The following is a 15,310-nucleotide window of genomic DNA, read 5'->3' as shown; positions in this document are numbered from 1 at the left end:
CCCATTGAGGTAGGCAGGGCAGAATTCATTACCTCCTTCTAATAGTCAAAGCATAAGTAGAGGGGCTGGGGATATGGCTCAGTTGGTGGAGTGCTTGCCTCACATGCACAAGGCCCTGGGTTATATCCCCAGCACCATAAAAAAAAAAAGTTTAAGTAGAGCAGGGGTGCCTTCCAGTGGGACAATCTATGAATTAAAGGCTCAACTAGCCTGGGTGAAGAGTGGGAGCAAATGAACAGACTGAATGGTAGAAATGTCCTTAGGCTAAGCAAGGAGTACAGATCACTGTCCCTAGAAGGCAGCCTGGAGAGAAGAGACACTGGGTGATGGGTATTTCTCAAAATGGTCCTGGGACTTCCAGCTGAAGATCCCCTAGGACATACATTACTAAGATAGATCCACAGAGTGAGGATGGGTTAAAATGCTCTCATCAGATGGCCAACTATATTTGACACTATTGCCCCAGATCTCCTGCAGGATGGCATGGTTATCAGGTCACCTAACTGATAGGTGGTAGAGATAGGACTGGACCCCAAGCCAGGTGCAGAGCTCTAGCTAGCTCAAGGTGGAACTGATCCAATTTGGGGAGGCTATTTGGGATTCGGGCATGCAGAAAAGATAGGGAATGAAACATGAAGGCAGCAGAAAAGAAAAGAAATAGGGGTGAAGAACTCAACCCCCATCCACCCTATCCTATGCAGCATCTCCGTCATCAGACAGCCTTGCTATGAAGTGAAAACTCACAGTAAAAGAGACAGTAAACACCAGAGTCCAAGGACGACTTAACTTGGATTATGTCTCCAGTTTCTTGGAGCTGAGGAGATGTCATCCATGTACAGGGACATGGGCAGCATCCTCTCCCACTTCTGTCCTGGAATCTTAGGACTCACCTGGAGTCTGAGCAGAGTCCTGAGACAGACTACCTTCCAAGGTGTCCTGGCACTAGACCAGCTGGGGGAAGTGGGGGGGGCTCATCTCCATCATGCCTTTGGGTTCCTGGGATTAAGATGGCCGTATGAAAAGCTCCAACAGGCTGAGCAAGTGAGGTGGGGGTGAGAGACAGGGGTGGGATGGGGTCCACTCCTCTTCCTGCCCCAACTTGTAGGAAACACACAGGAGCTGGCTCTTCATACCGGAGATGTACTTTTTTCTCTCTCTCTCTCACCCTTTCCTACTCTTTGTGACTGAAACTGAGCCACTTCCGTTCTGCATCAGGAGAAAATGTGCTGTTTAAGTGCATTCATAATTAGACCCAGGTAATTCGCTCTTTAATAATCAGCATGCTGCTCCCTCTAGCCCACTAAACCTCCTCCTGTCTCCCTGCTTCTATTTTCATCCCCATCCCCGCCCAGGTGGGGATTCCTTAAAGGGGCCCTGCTGGCCTGTCATCTCTTCCCTCCATTTCTAAACGGTCCTGGTGGGGCCCCCAGGGTGGCCCTTTTCCTCTGTCATGATTCAGAATGAGGCTCTGAGATAGGGCTCCATGGAGCCAGAGAGGCAGATTTTGAGAAAGGGCTCTATTTTGGGAGTGTACATATGAAAGAGCCCAGCCCACTCACCCACTGGCTCAGCAGAGCCCAGCCCTGGACCCTCCCAAGCAAAATGATAAGTTTCTCTTCCACCCTGGTTGTCCTCTCAAGTGGGCACAGGGAGGGTGAAAAAGTATCCTCAGTGATATGACTGTCACTGTCATCACGAGTTGGGACCCACATACTTCCTCCCGGAAGCCCCAGCCATGCAGGCAGAGGGGCTGGAGGAGGCAGGCGGATGAGGCCCTTGAGGAATGAGGAAGGACCCAAGAGGGGGGAAAGAAGAAAAAAGCAAATTGCTTTTACTATTTTGTTTTATACTGTTTTCTTAAAATATTATTCTCATTACAAAAGTAAACCATGGTCACTGGAGTAATTTTCTAAAAGCCTCAGCAACTAAAAAAAAAAAAAAGAAAATCACCTCTTAATCCAACCATCCAGGGATAACGATTAGTGGATATTTGCTTGAGGCTTCCTTTGCATATTTATATAAAAATCTGCAAACACAAGTGAGGGAGAAGTATAAGGTTTGGTTTGGTTTTAATCTCTGTCAAGAGCTCCCACACCCCCACCCCCGCCATCCCTCCAAGATGGGGGAAATCTCAGCAAGGCTGGAGAGCCCACCCAGCATACCTGGTGCTGTGTAACCTCCATGGCTATGGTCACTGCCTCCCACCCACTGGCCTCTATGTCTACACTGGCATCGCCATACCCCTCTTCCAATCTGCTTCCTACGGGTTGGGCCTGCAGGCTGCTGCTCCGTGGACCAGTATGTGACTTCTCAGCATGGCTGTGCATGCTCAGCCAGAGAACCTCTTGGCCTCCTCTCAGAGATCCACCTAAAGCTAAGGTTTCCTTATCTCCTGACCAATTCTCCTTACCTCCCACTCTACCCTGTCCCAAGATGCAGGAGATAGTTTCTAACTTCGGCGATGAAAACATTTGCCCCTACTCAGGGCTGCCACATAAGGTCGAGTAGTTTGTGCATCGTGCAAAGATGTCTGACTGAAATGGATGCAACAGGAAGCCAATTATAATTCACCCATGGGCGCCATATGCACTAGCCACAGCCCTGCCCTTTCTCATCATATGTTGTTCCAAGCCTCAGCCTGGACTTCTGAAATGCCAATAATTTGATTCATTTGTTAGCTGGATGTTGCAATGTCCACTGTCCTTGTGCCTTCCCTGAGGCAATTACTGTTGAACAGTCTGGCTGCTGCTGACTGACTACAAGAAAGGATCACAGGTGTCACCAAATGCAGGAAGAACACCCTGGTTTATGATGGTCTCATACTCACCCACACATGTGGATATGTTCATACTGCAAATGCACAGCACATTCACAGCTCCAAATGCTGAGTTTGGATCTTAATGTTCAGAACAAAAACCTGAGTTTCAAAAAGTATGACAGATAATCTGAAGGAGCTAGGGTACAGGAAGCCCCATGAGGAGAAACTAGGGATAGTCCCTGGAGAATGCTAGCCCCAGCCTTTCAGCACCCATTGGGGGATCTGCAGGACACTGCCTTTCTCGCCTAGGTAGGCGAATTCAAGAACAGGAGACTGGCCTGGATGGCAGCCTGTCATATCTTGAAATGCCCTTAACACCCCAAGTGTCTTCTTTGGTTCCACCCGCTCACTGGTGCGGCCCAGTGCCATTCCTGGGGGAGTGTGATCTTAAAGGCTTTTTCCAAGAAGGGGCCAGATGACTCCAAGTCATCCAGCCCACTTCTCCCATCCCCCAGACATGGGCCCACAGGGGTGGGAGAGGCCCCTTCCCCAACAAAGCTGGGATGAGAGGCCCCTTCCCCAACAAAGCTGGGGTGCAGAAGACCACATGTACCTCACCAGAGGAAGTGACAACCTAAGGTCCCTTGTAGACCTGAGAGGAGGGGCACCATATATTCCTACAGCCTCTGCATAAAATGGCAATGCTAATGGAGTTTCCAATATAGATTTTAAAATGCCACTTAAAGGACAGCTCTGGTTCTCTCACTTAAAACTTCTTCACATTTCCTCATGAATCAGGCCACGGGCCTCTGGGTGCCTCCCTCCCTCCCTCTCTCCCTATGAAGGAGTAACAAAGCAAAAGGGATCATCTTTCTGGATTCTTGCTAACCATGAGCTGCTTCTCTGTCAGGGGACTTTGTCTGCCCCTCCCCATATCTACAGTCCCTTCTGCCCAAGCCTCAGGGCCACCAGTTAGGGCCCTGCCACTCCCAGAGGGAGAAGTCAGCCCTGCACAAGAAGAACAAGGACAGAAAGGAGAGCTCCTTTAAATGGTGGCCAAAGGGAAGGTTTGCATCAGGAGACTGGTAGTAGGGAGTCTTATCCAAACACAGGAGGATGAGGTCCATCTTTGGTCATCCTCCAGTATCTTCAAGTGATTGGTTCCAGGACCCCCTACCCCCCCCCCCACTCCGCCCATAGCAAAATCCTTGCATGCTCAAGTCTCTTATATAAACAGGTGTATAACCTCTCCATGTGCCTCCTCTCATGTGCTTGAAATCATCTCTAGATGAATTAAAATACCTAATTTGTTATAAATGCTATGGAAATCATTGTTAGGACTACATTGTTTATAAAATAACAAGGACAAAAATGCCTGGACGTGTTCAATACAGGCCCAGTTTTTTGGTTTGGGATGTTTTCCACCTGCAGTTGGATGACTCCCCTCATGCAGAACCTGCAGCTTCAGAAGGCCGACTGGAGTTTTGTGGGAGAGAAACCCAGTTGTTGTTGTTTTATAACTTTGGGGAGAAAAAAAATAGATATATAATTTCAAATCCTGGGGGAATGTGCTTCTGAGTTTTGTAAACTTGGATGTTCTTCCTCTTTCTAGTCAGGGGGCTGTTTCGGAACCTGAAGAAGGTTGAGTCAGATGCCCTTTGCCAGTCCTCCCTTGGTGGCTGGAAGCCAATCCAGATAGGGTGGTTTTGTTTGCTTTTATATTTGGGATCTTTGTCAGATTTTTTTTATGTTTTCAATTTATTTTGATTCTATTTCTTGTACTAAATAAGTATTCACTTTAAAACCTTATTCTGGAATCTCATTCTCAGTCTGTTCTCTGTAGTCATATTCTGGAGTCTTATGAGCTTGTATATCTTAGGGGTCTTTTGAGAATAAGCTCCAGACAACCTAGACATCCCTTTGAGGATGGACCACGGGGTGAGCAAAGGGCAGGAGACTGCTGTCATTTCAGTGTCCCATAACAGGGCTTTGGGCCTGGCAATAGCTGCACCAGTGGAAATACTTACGGCAGGAAGAGAAAGAAGGCCAGCAAGGACCTGAAGCCTGCAACATATCTGGGCTTCACACCACCTAAGAGAGCAGTGAGTCACTGGCTTCAAGGGGGAGCTGGCCAACCTCCTGGACTCTGACCTCAGCCCAGACTCAGAGGTCAACCCATGACTGAAGCCTAGGAAGGCAGAATCTGAGGCACATGGTCAGATCCAGCAGAGGGCAGCTGGGACTGTCTCAAGGTGTCATCAGCCCAAGAGAGTGCAGGAAGGAAGGGTAAGCTGAGGCCAGGGCCTGGGAGAGGGGACTTCTGAGGAGAGGTGAGTCTTGTTGAGTCTTCAACCCCTGGCACTTGCCTCTTCCTCCAGGACTAGACAGCCTTCTGCAAAGGGTCACCAGCCCCAGCCTCAGCAGAGGAAAGAGGATCCTGCCCTGGATTAGTGAGCCCAGTGCTGCCACCACTTCATACATCCTGCCTGACAGGGGATTACTAAAAGCGTCGATAAGCCAGGAGGAGACACTTTTAACTTAAGGCTCTTCCTACCAAGTTCTCCCCTCCCCTCCTCTCCTAAGGCTCCCATCAGCACCGTGCTCTAAAGCCTCCCTGTTGCCTGGTATCTTCAGGTACTTCCTCAATGAGTTCTTTGGCCCCAGCCTTGCTACCTGGCCCCAGACCAGTCCTTGAAGCCATTCTCCATCAGTGCCACTGAGAGGAGGAGCCTCTTCCTCCACTAAGCTTCACTCTCCCCTTCCTTGCTACCTGTCTCTGTGTCTGTGTGGGAAATACTTCCTCTGGCTCCCAGCCTCTTCCAAGCAGAATCTCCCAAGTCAGGCACATAGAAGTATAGGGACAGGGAACTTAAGCTAGACTACCAGGTGCCCCTGAGACAAGCTACTAATCCCAAACAACCCTCCTGTTACCAAGTCCCCTCATTTCTTTTGTCACATGCTAGCTCTATCCCAGCTCCAGCCAACTGCCTAATTTGTGGTCAGAGTGGTGGCCTGTCCTTTAGTATGTAGTGATCCCATTCATGATTCCACCCCAGCACCCCTGGTTGGGCCCAGGCCGCAAGAGGAAAAGTATAGTTTCACTGCCCTTCAAAACCCCCACCCATCCCTGAGAAGGGAGGTGATGGGGTTCTGGGGGTGATGATCAGTCAACTCTCAGTCTCAGTGACCTGGAAGCCTTGTATCACTGGGGCCCATTTGGCTTGAAGCCACACATCTGAAGGGATCCAGAGAGGCAGGCAAGGTCACGAGTCATTCAAACCAATAAGAACAATGTTGAGGAACTAACCAGTGGGTGGGAACATTTAGTTAAAAAACTTGCACACCCAGTAACAGCCATCACAAGAGTCAGAGCCCACACCTTTGGCCTACAAGTCCAGCTTTGCACCCTCTTCTAATGTCCCTAGTCACTCATATCAAGACTGACTCTCCGTCCCACTATCTGATCAGCCAGAGACCCACAGACCAATGGACTGGATGACAGAGCCAGAGATGCTGTTTCTGACATAGGAGACTACATCCTTTTGTGGTTTCTCTCCTCGTAGTACCACCTCTCCCTCACACCCCATCTTTTCTCCAATTGCTCCACTTCACCATCCAAACTACAGCCACCTTGAACACCTAGCATGACCATTTCCCAAGTCCTTTATTGCCTACTCTCCTTGGGAAAAGTTTCATTTTGGAATCTAGCCTTGGGCTACTTGTTGTTTAGTTCTTAAATTGGCCATTTGAAAATATCACCTTAAATCACAGACCACGGCAGTTGCCAAAGTTACCTGTAAAAACAGAAAGAGGAGGAGGAGCAGGAGGAAGAGAAAAGCCATTGCCAGGGATGATGGTTTTAAAAAAAAAAAAAAAAGTTTCTGCAAACAAGAGCACTGGCAACATTCACAGAGAGGGAGGGGTCATTCCATTTTAGAGCAGTCTAACTCCACCCTCTCTCCATACACAGGGATACCAAATGCAGCAGCATCCAACTCCAGCCTTGAGATAGCAACTCTTAAGCTTGACCTTCAGTCCCAGCCTCAGTGTGACAATCAGTGGTTTAACTCCCAGAGCATGGGGGAAGAATGAAGCACAGTTTACAAAATCCTGGGGCTCCAATGCTCCCTGTCTGTCTCCAAAGTTTCCACTCAACAGCTGCCAAATGGCTCTCATGTGGCAGGAAAGCGCCCTTGCCTTGCTTCCCTGGGCTGCTCTCAGACAGGCAGACTAGGAAGGCACGTGTGTGTCACTCAACAACTACGTAATGGGAAAGAGGTGGCTCTAAGGTCCCAGCCCTGTGACCTCTGCCTGTCAAAGCTGACCTCTGAGCCCCCTTTTATAATCTTTCCAAAGACTTAAATGTATGAGTACACAATGCTCCCTTAATGGAAGGTCGCTTGGTTTGTATAAAAAGCTGTGTAAACTTCATCTCTGCATTTACTCAGTACTGGCCTTGTTTAATTTCCTGCCAGGGATGTGCAGGGAACGTGACTGCCCTCTCAGGGCTCTGAACATCTTTCAAAAAAGAAATCATGCCCTCCCTACTTCAGGACCAAAAGACACTACCCCCCCCCCCAAAGGGGCGATATATTTCCTCCAACTTTGCCAAAAGGAAAGACATTTTGTCCACACATTCTTCCTCAGGAGAAAAAGCAGCTAAGACTGAGTGAATGAGCACAGGCTGCGAGTTTGTGGCTTGCTTGCTCCACCACCCAACTCCATGAGCTTGCCAAGTAACACCACTTCTTGGGGTTCCAGCTCCCTCCTGGGGAAAGTGGGAATGATAGCAGTGCCTTCACAGGCTGCTATAGGGGAAAAGATGAATTCTGAAGCCTGGTGCTCTGCTTATAGTAAAAGGGCCATGAATAGCATCTACCAGAACTGCTCCTTCATGGGAGGCTTCATCATAGTGGTCAAGTGCATGGACTCTAGAACTGGGGAAGCCCAGGTTCAAGCCTCAGCTCCTCCATTCCCGGATGCAGCATGGGGATGAAAAGCAGCTGTGGGGAAGAAATGAGCAGTGTTAGGAACCCCCAGGCTCAGAGATTGTGGAACTGCAGGGATGCCCATCTACACCAAATCCTCTGCAGACTCCCTGTTCCACAATCATTTCCTGGATGATCACAGCTTGTTCCAGAGCAGGACCGGAAGTCAACTACCTTCACTCCTTGTTCAATAGTCCACAATGAGTTGAGGCCTGCACAAGTTCCATCTGGACCTTCCAACTGTGCCATCCAGTTCTTATCTGGTATCATGGATGGAGTTGAAAAGAAGTAGAGGAAAGGGCCTTGTTACTCCCCATATAGACTCCAGGAGAAAAATCCAGGCCAACCCCCAAACCAAGCTACTCAAGCTCTGCATTCAAACTAGGACCCAGAAGTCACTGACAGTTTGTAATCCTTTTCCATATATGGCCCATATGCTATCGCTCCCCATTGTTGAAAGAGCCAATGAGGCCTGCTCTGGTTTTACAAAATTTCCTGTAGGATCCTGCTGTTTGAGTGTCTAAATAGGTCAGATCTTTAGAGAAAGGGACTCCTGCCCATAACTATTGCTGCTACCACATCAGTGTTACATGGTAACTGTCCTGTGCTAATAAGGATAAGGCCTGTCCCCTCTCAGAGCCAGTTTTCCCACTCCAAAAATGAGGTGTTGACCTAAGCAGTAGCCAAGAGTAGAGACAGCAGCTTCCCAGGACCAAGGTAGGCTCTGTCTGGGTTGGTGACTGAGCAGATGGGGCCATGCTGAGTTCTGCTGGGTCCTGCCCTCCTTGTAATTCCCCCCTGGCTGGGGAGGCCTTCAGGGACCTACCCATGGAATTAAATGGAAAACACTACAAAGAGCCTCTTGGAGCAATTATTTTGCATCTTGTTCAGCAGCCAAACACTCTAAAGTCACTACTTGGGACCACAGTTTTAAAGACAGATGAAGAGCTCACAGAGGTATCTTCTGGGTATCACAGGGATTTTTGAGGATGAGCTGTGGCCTGCAACAACTTGGTGGTTCTTACTGTACTGGTGACCTGGCACAAAATGCAGAGGGGAGAGGGGAATAAGTAATAAGTAATTCAGCTCTTCATCATTCAGTGAATGTCACCCCCCTGAAAGCAAGAGTCTCCTTTAGTTTGGTTCCTTAGGCTTCTTACCTGAGGCCTCCGGTTTTGATCTTGCTGGACAATGATCTCCAGGGCTTACAAAGAAGAAGCACAGGATCCATGGTGGACCAGGGCAGGGTTCACCTTCTGGCTGGGGGTTTGGAAGGTTTCTAGCAGGAAGTGAGGAGTTTGGAGTCCTGGAAAAGGGGACTTCCCCACTCCCAGTCCAACTGACTGCTCACCTCTGTCCTGGCCACCAGTCCTTTCCAGGGGTTCCCAAAGTGGGTGGGTCATGGCCAGCACCATGTCCTCCTCTTACCCCTCTATTTTTTAGCAGGACTGCAAATGCTGTTGAGCAAGTGAGCTCCTGGTGGAGAAGCACACTTACCCACAGGCTCCAGTTTGAACAAAAGTCTGTGCCTTTACTCGGGTGTGCCCTGCCTAAGCTATCCAGCAGCCAGTGGGGGCTTCACCCAAACCGGCTCTGCCTGGAAAGAAGACATCAAATGAACAAAGCTGGTGTCCATGCTCTGCTAAACCTTGTTTCTGAGTTTGCATCGCTCAACTGTCTGTTTTCCCTGTGGCTCTGTTCGTAGGTCTGTAGCTGTGTCTTTGACCCTCCGTCTTTCTGTGACCCTATGGGCGTGCTTGCTAGACTGCTCTGGCTCCCCTCTGCGCCGCCCCCCACCCCCCAACAACCCTCCCCCGCCCCAGCTCAGCTTTCTTGCTCTTTGGTATCCTCTGTTCCTGAGTGATGTGAGGCGGGCAGTGGGCAGTCACAGCCGTGTCCTCCTCATTGGTTCGCAGCTTCTCCCAGGGGGCAGCCACCACCAATCCCGCCCCCTCCCCCCGCCCGGGACCAAAGCGCGCCCAGAGCTGCCTCAGAGCTATCTCCAGGTCAAACAGGAGCCTAGCAGCCAGAGGGAGTGAGGACAAGCTGGCCACACACACCGGGACGTCTCGACAAGGACCCGGGACTGCAGGACTGCCTTGATAGCTGCCGCGGCGGTGGCGCCAGCGCCAGAGGACTGACTCGGAGGACTCCGCGCCACCCGCCCTCGGTGCACTCTGCGTCCAGTGCGGAGCTGCGGCAGCACTCACTCAGCACCTCTCACAGTCGCTGCAGCCCAGACGCGCGCCTGGAACCCGGAGCTCCCCCAAGCTGAGGGTCGGAGCCGAGACAGCGGCTGTGAAACCGTGAGACAATCAGAGACTTGGGACCTCTCTCTTGCTGGCAACAGCGATAAACAGGGAAAGCTTGAAGGGCGCAGGCACGGAGCTGTGCAGCTCCGAGGGCAGAGGTCCACCGCGGCGTGGCAAAGGCAGACGAGCACCTAGGAGAGTGAGCGGAGGGTCCCGGGATCTGTGCTTTCCCCTCTGGTCGGAAGGCACAGACTCTCCAGGTCAGTTGCTTGCAGGGCGGGAGGAGAGCTCCATGGAAGCGCTGGCTAGCTCAGGTCAGCGCGAGGCCAAGTGAGGAGGTCCTACTGGGGTCGCTAGGACCCGCGGGCCATGTACGGAGACGTGTTCAACGCCACGGGCGGCCCCGAGGCAGCGGTCGGTGGTGCTCTGGCTCCTGGTGCCACCGTCAAGGCAGAGGGCGCTTTGCCTCTGGAGCTGGCCACTGCGCGCGGTATGCGGGATGGCACGGCCACAAAACCTGACCTGCCCACCTACCTGCTGCTCTTCTTCCTGCTGCTGCTTTCCGTGGCGCTCGTCGTCCTCTTCATCGGCTGCCAGCTGCGCCACTCGGCCTTCGCCGCGCTGCCCCACGACCGTTCGCTGCGCGACGCCCGTGCTCCCTGGAAGACGCGGCCGGTGTAGCTTTGAACTAAGCCAAGGCCGCCGGGTGCCGCGTCCTGGCCTCCCCAAGACACTCCAGCATGAACCGGGCAGAGCGGGATTGACATCGGAGGTTGCTGGTCCCTGGAAACACTTTGCTCAGACCTTTTCCCAACGAAAGTAAAAAGGAGACGTTGGGAGGCTGCACAGGATCCTTAGCCCAGTACTTGAAAGGGTGTCTTTCTTCCCCTAAACAGAGGGTCCAGTCGGGGAACCATCCTGAAAGACAGTGTGCCACCTGGGCTCAGAAGCCTTGCCTGCCACGGGTTGAATTCCTTACTTTGCCACAGAAGGAGCAGGAACCGCCAGAGCACAGCTAGCCAGGAGCTGCCGGTCCCGACTCCCTGGCCCTGTGGCTGTCTCCCCAAAGATGCTACCGCCTTTCTTGCTCCTTGGCACTGAGGATGCCACTAGGATCCTAGCGTGAACTCAGCTGGACCTTGGAATGATGTTCATAGAGGACCGCGTCCCCTTAGGGAAATGACACCACGCCCGAGTTTCAGTGGGTCCCGCCTAAAGTCTAAATAGCCAATTCCTTCTGCGGGCAGAGATGGAGAGGGGTTCGGTGGAGAGGTGCAGTCTCACTTGCAGGGCGCGGCTGTGGGGATCAGCATCTCACATCTCCATGAGCCACATTTCTACAATAAAAACTCACCGAATTAGATCCAAGCTCTGAGAACACTCTGGTTATTGGTTGCGCCGCTATGGGAAAGGGAATAAGGGCTGGTCCATCGGAGCAGGAAGAGACCCAAGTTTGATCCGCCTTCCCGGCCGCTGTGGCCCAGGTCAGTTTAATGATAACCTCCTCCTCCTCTCTAGCTTTCCCCAGTTACTTGCTCTGGGGGGTTTTTTCAGAACGGTCTCTAGGGAAAATTGCTGCCTGACCTGCTGAATAAATTCTTGTTAACAGGACTCCCTGGAGACTCTCTGCGGGCAGTTCCTTCCACCCGCTGTCCTCCCCTTTGCTCCCTGGACCTGAAGCCTCCCAAAGAGCCTCCCTGGACCTGAAGTCTCCCAAGAGCCATCCTGAGCCAGAAAGGCTTAAAGGTCAGGTAGAGAGGGCAGCGTTCTGCCACTTCCTCCCGTGTAGATAGGAACTTGCCCTGGAGAACCCCACAGGAAAGAAATGATGACTAAACCCCTCCAGGAGAAAGAATTTCAAAGAATCTAAAGGGAATAGAGAACTTTGTGAAAACCTTGACCAGTTTCAAAGTTAGCCTTATTCTAAGGAGTCTTTCTTTTTATTAAGTATTTTGGGGAGTCATCTGGCTCAATGTGACACTAGAACTTAGAGAAGTTTTGACTGAAAAAAATGACAGATTATCTAATTCAGTAATTCAAAAACATTTAGGGTCACTGGACTTTGAGAATTGGAACAAGATAAGGACTCTTGTCCCTGGCCAGATGCATATAGCCATGCAATTCTGCAACATTTATAAGGGTTGTCAGACATTGAAACATTCTGAAGGCCAAGCTTGGGGTGCAGAAAAGACTAGCCAGGGCTCCCATCACCACTTCTCAGTACAAAATTCTCCCCGGGTTCCTATTCTGGGAAGCAATGGAGAAGTGTAATAGAAACCAAGAACCCCAATTCTGCGGTCATCTTACAGAGCATCATAGCTTAGTCTTTGGAACCATATCCAAATTTCTCCAGTCTACAGTAAGGGTGACCCAGTTCATTTGCACCAACTTTGGTTGCAGAGAGGACTAGATGGGAAAAAAATGTACAAAATACAATCCCCTGGCTGGTGTACCAAAAGCACATGCTGTTGATCTGGGGGATCCTTCAGCCTTGATCTGGGATTATGAGAGGTAGAAGACTAATGTATGAACAGGACTTTCTTCCACCATATCGAAGACTTAAAGGTAGTATGAAAGATGGTCAGAAGACAAGCTCTAGAGTCTAACCGTCTAGCTTTAGATTCCAGCTTCACCTCCGAATAGCTACGTGACCTTGAGCAAATTATTTAACCTGAGCTTGTTTCCTCAACTGTGAAATGGATATTATACTATTTAGTTCTACAGGGTTGAATATTAAGCAGTATGACCAATATGACATGCTAGCACAATGCTTGTGCAAAGTGACCACCCAAGTGTAAGCTATCGTTATAATTGAGCTGCAGACTTGAGGCAGCACTACTGATGGGAAAAGCTGAACCCCAAACATGATGCAGTCTCACAAAAGTCCACTGCCTTTTGTGACCACAAACAAATGCAAGAGCTGGTCCTTTCATGGGAGAAAGGTTTCAGTGGCTTAGAAATCCCTTTTAGTTCCTAGACCATTATCAGCTAGAATCAGAGTGATCCAGGAGACTCTTGGAATCCCTTAAAGTAAACCAAAAAGTGCTGAGATGTATACAGTTTAGAAGGTATCTGATATCTCTGTTGCATTGCAGTGACCCCAGCCACCTCAGCAAAGGCTTGGCCACTTCAAATGAAGAGACTCTTCTGAAATAAATTCCTGGGTAATTGGATTTGCATAGAGCTTGAATCTAGAAAGCAAGCTGGGTTTATAAGAGTGCTGTGTGCCAGCACTATGAACCTGAGTAACTTCATTTCCTTTTCTAGGATAGTGTTGGACTAGCTGAGTGGCAGTGGGTTTTTCCTCACATTGGATCCAGCCTTAGATTCTCCCCTAAACAAGTTACATGGCCAAGTTCATGTCTGCCCTATGCAGAGTTAATGAAATACAATGTAGTGATGACACATTCAGACCATGTTATGGACCAAAAGAATACAAATGTTCTTCCAAAATTCTGATGTTGAAACCCCAACTCCCAAAACAACTATATTAATTAAGATCACATATTGTCATAGGATGGGGCCATGATCCTATAGGATTAGTGTCCTTATGAAACCTGGAACATAGTGAGACAGAACATAGTGAGATGTTGGCCATTCGTAAACCAGGAAAATAGCCCTCAGAAACTGAATCAGCCAGAATTGTGATCTTAGACTTGCTTCTAGAACTGTAAAAATTAAATTTCTGTTGTTTAAGCCACTCAGTATATGGTATTTTGTTCTGGTAACTCAAGTTAGATAGATGGCTATTTGGGACCTAGCTCTGAACACACACTCTCCTGCCTTTTGCTACCCTAATAATTCCAGGATGCCTTGGAACCATCTTTAGGCAGTTGGGGATGGCAAGTTAAAAATAGGAATAGAGTTGCCATAGGTATCTGGGCTCCTCTGGTAAAACCAGCTACTACAAGCAGGCAAGGAGGTTAAGAAGAAGACATTTTTGATAAGTGATGGGTGGGTGAGAGGTTGGAAATTGAAACAGCAAAGTGATTGTAGATACTAGGAACTAGGGAGAGGCAAAAGGCTGATTCCTGAGACCCGGTGACCTAAGCTTGACCATCTACTCTAGGCCTCCATCATGTTTTCTGAATTTCTGTTAACCTGTTTCTTCAGCTGTAAAATGGAGATAATACTAACTGCCTCATAGGATTTTCAACACTGAGTGAGACATTGTAGGTGAAGTGTTAACTCATGTTTGATATACAGAAATGCTCTGAATGTGAGCAATCATCATTAACCAAGATGACCATTTTAGAAGTGCTTGCAGCAGTACAAACAGTAACTGCTTTCCATCAGTGACTTGCAGTCCTTTTTCAGGAATGTGCTATCACAAGACAGTACAGAGGTCTGCCACTGCACAGCCACTGTGCTCAGAGTTGGAGATCTCTTCTGGATCTCATCCATTCTCATGGCTTCAGTTGCTTTTCAGATGACTCTTGTTACACAAGCCCACTCAATATCTCTATTGGCTATCTCACAGGAAACCTCAGACTCAACAAGTCTAAAACTCTTCATCTTTCTTAATTAGATGCTCCTTCAGTCTTCTCAATTTCAATAAATTGCAACATATGACTACCCAAAGGAGGAAAAAAAAAAGCATGGTTGTCATTCTTAACGCCAACCTCTTCTGCATCCTCCCATATGCAATCATCACCTGCACTCCATTCTACCCCATCAAATCCACACCGTCTCCACCATCACCACCCTACCTCAAAGCCTTACATTCACTTTTGCGTCTCCAATCCAAACACACATCTGATCATGGTATCTGCCTCTAGCAGCCTCCACTCTAATGGTTTTTCCTAGTACTTGTGATTAAAAACAAAACCCTAACCTTAGCCTATGAGGCCTAGAATCATCTGGCCCCACCCACATCTCCTCACATCCCTCTTGTACTCCAGGCTACAGTGACAGTGGCCTTCTTGGTCCTTAAGTTCCCTTGCCTAAGATGTTTTCTTTCACCTTCCTTTGGCTAATGCCTTTTCATCCTTTAGAACTCTACTTAAATCTTTCTTCCTCAAAAAGGACTTTCCTAAAATCTTTAATAGCCCCAAATCATCTCTGTAATCATAGCTAATAAATGACAATGCAATTATAAGCCTAATGTCTTTTTTTCCTACTAATATGTAAGTTATATGAAGTCAGGGACAACATCTTCTTTTCACTGTTTTTTGAGAAACTATGTTTTAACCACAAAACAGGTACTTGGTATTTGTTGAAAGCAACATGGTGGGAAAACAGTGCTAGAGCTTTATCTGTATATTCTTCATCTGAACATATCTCCTTTGATTTTCCACCTTAAACAAAAATTT

The 15,310-nt window shown here is 48.9% G+C and overlaps 1 protein-coding gene across 1 annotated transcript; it reads left to right on the top strand.

Annotated features, from left to right (window-relative positions):
• The first annotated feature begins 9,732 nt into the window (after window positions 1-9,732).
• Window positions 9,733-13,040, top strand: Smim32 (small integral membrane protein 32). The gene has a single exon (XM_046468098.2). The coding sequence runs from the start codon at window positions 10,368-10,370 to the stop codon at window positions 10,677-10,679; it is 312 nt and encodes a 103-aa protein (XP_046324054.1). The 5' UTR covers window positions 9,733-10,367; the 3' UTR covers window positions 10,680-13,040.
• Window positions 13,041-15,310: the final 2,270 nt, after the last annotated feature.

Source organism: Marmota monax, unplaced genomic scaffold (genome assembly GCF_021218885.2).
Source record: "Marmota monax isolate L192 unplaced genomic scaffold, Marmota_monax_Labrador192_F-V1.1 WCK01_AAM20220418_F8-fsc00196, whole genome shotgun sequence".
NCBI lineage: Eukaryota > Metazoa > Chordata > Mammalia > Rodentia > Sciuridae > Marmota > Marmota monax.
The sequence above is the reverse complement of the archived record's forward strand: the minus strand, read 5'-3'. Positions and strand labels throughout refer to the sequence as shown.

Coding starts and splice junctions, on each gene's coding strand:
- Smim32 (XM_046468098.2), top strand. CDS start 10,368: ATGTACGGAGACGTGTTCAACGCCACGGGCGGCCCCGAGGCAGCGGTC.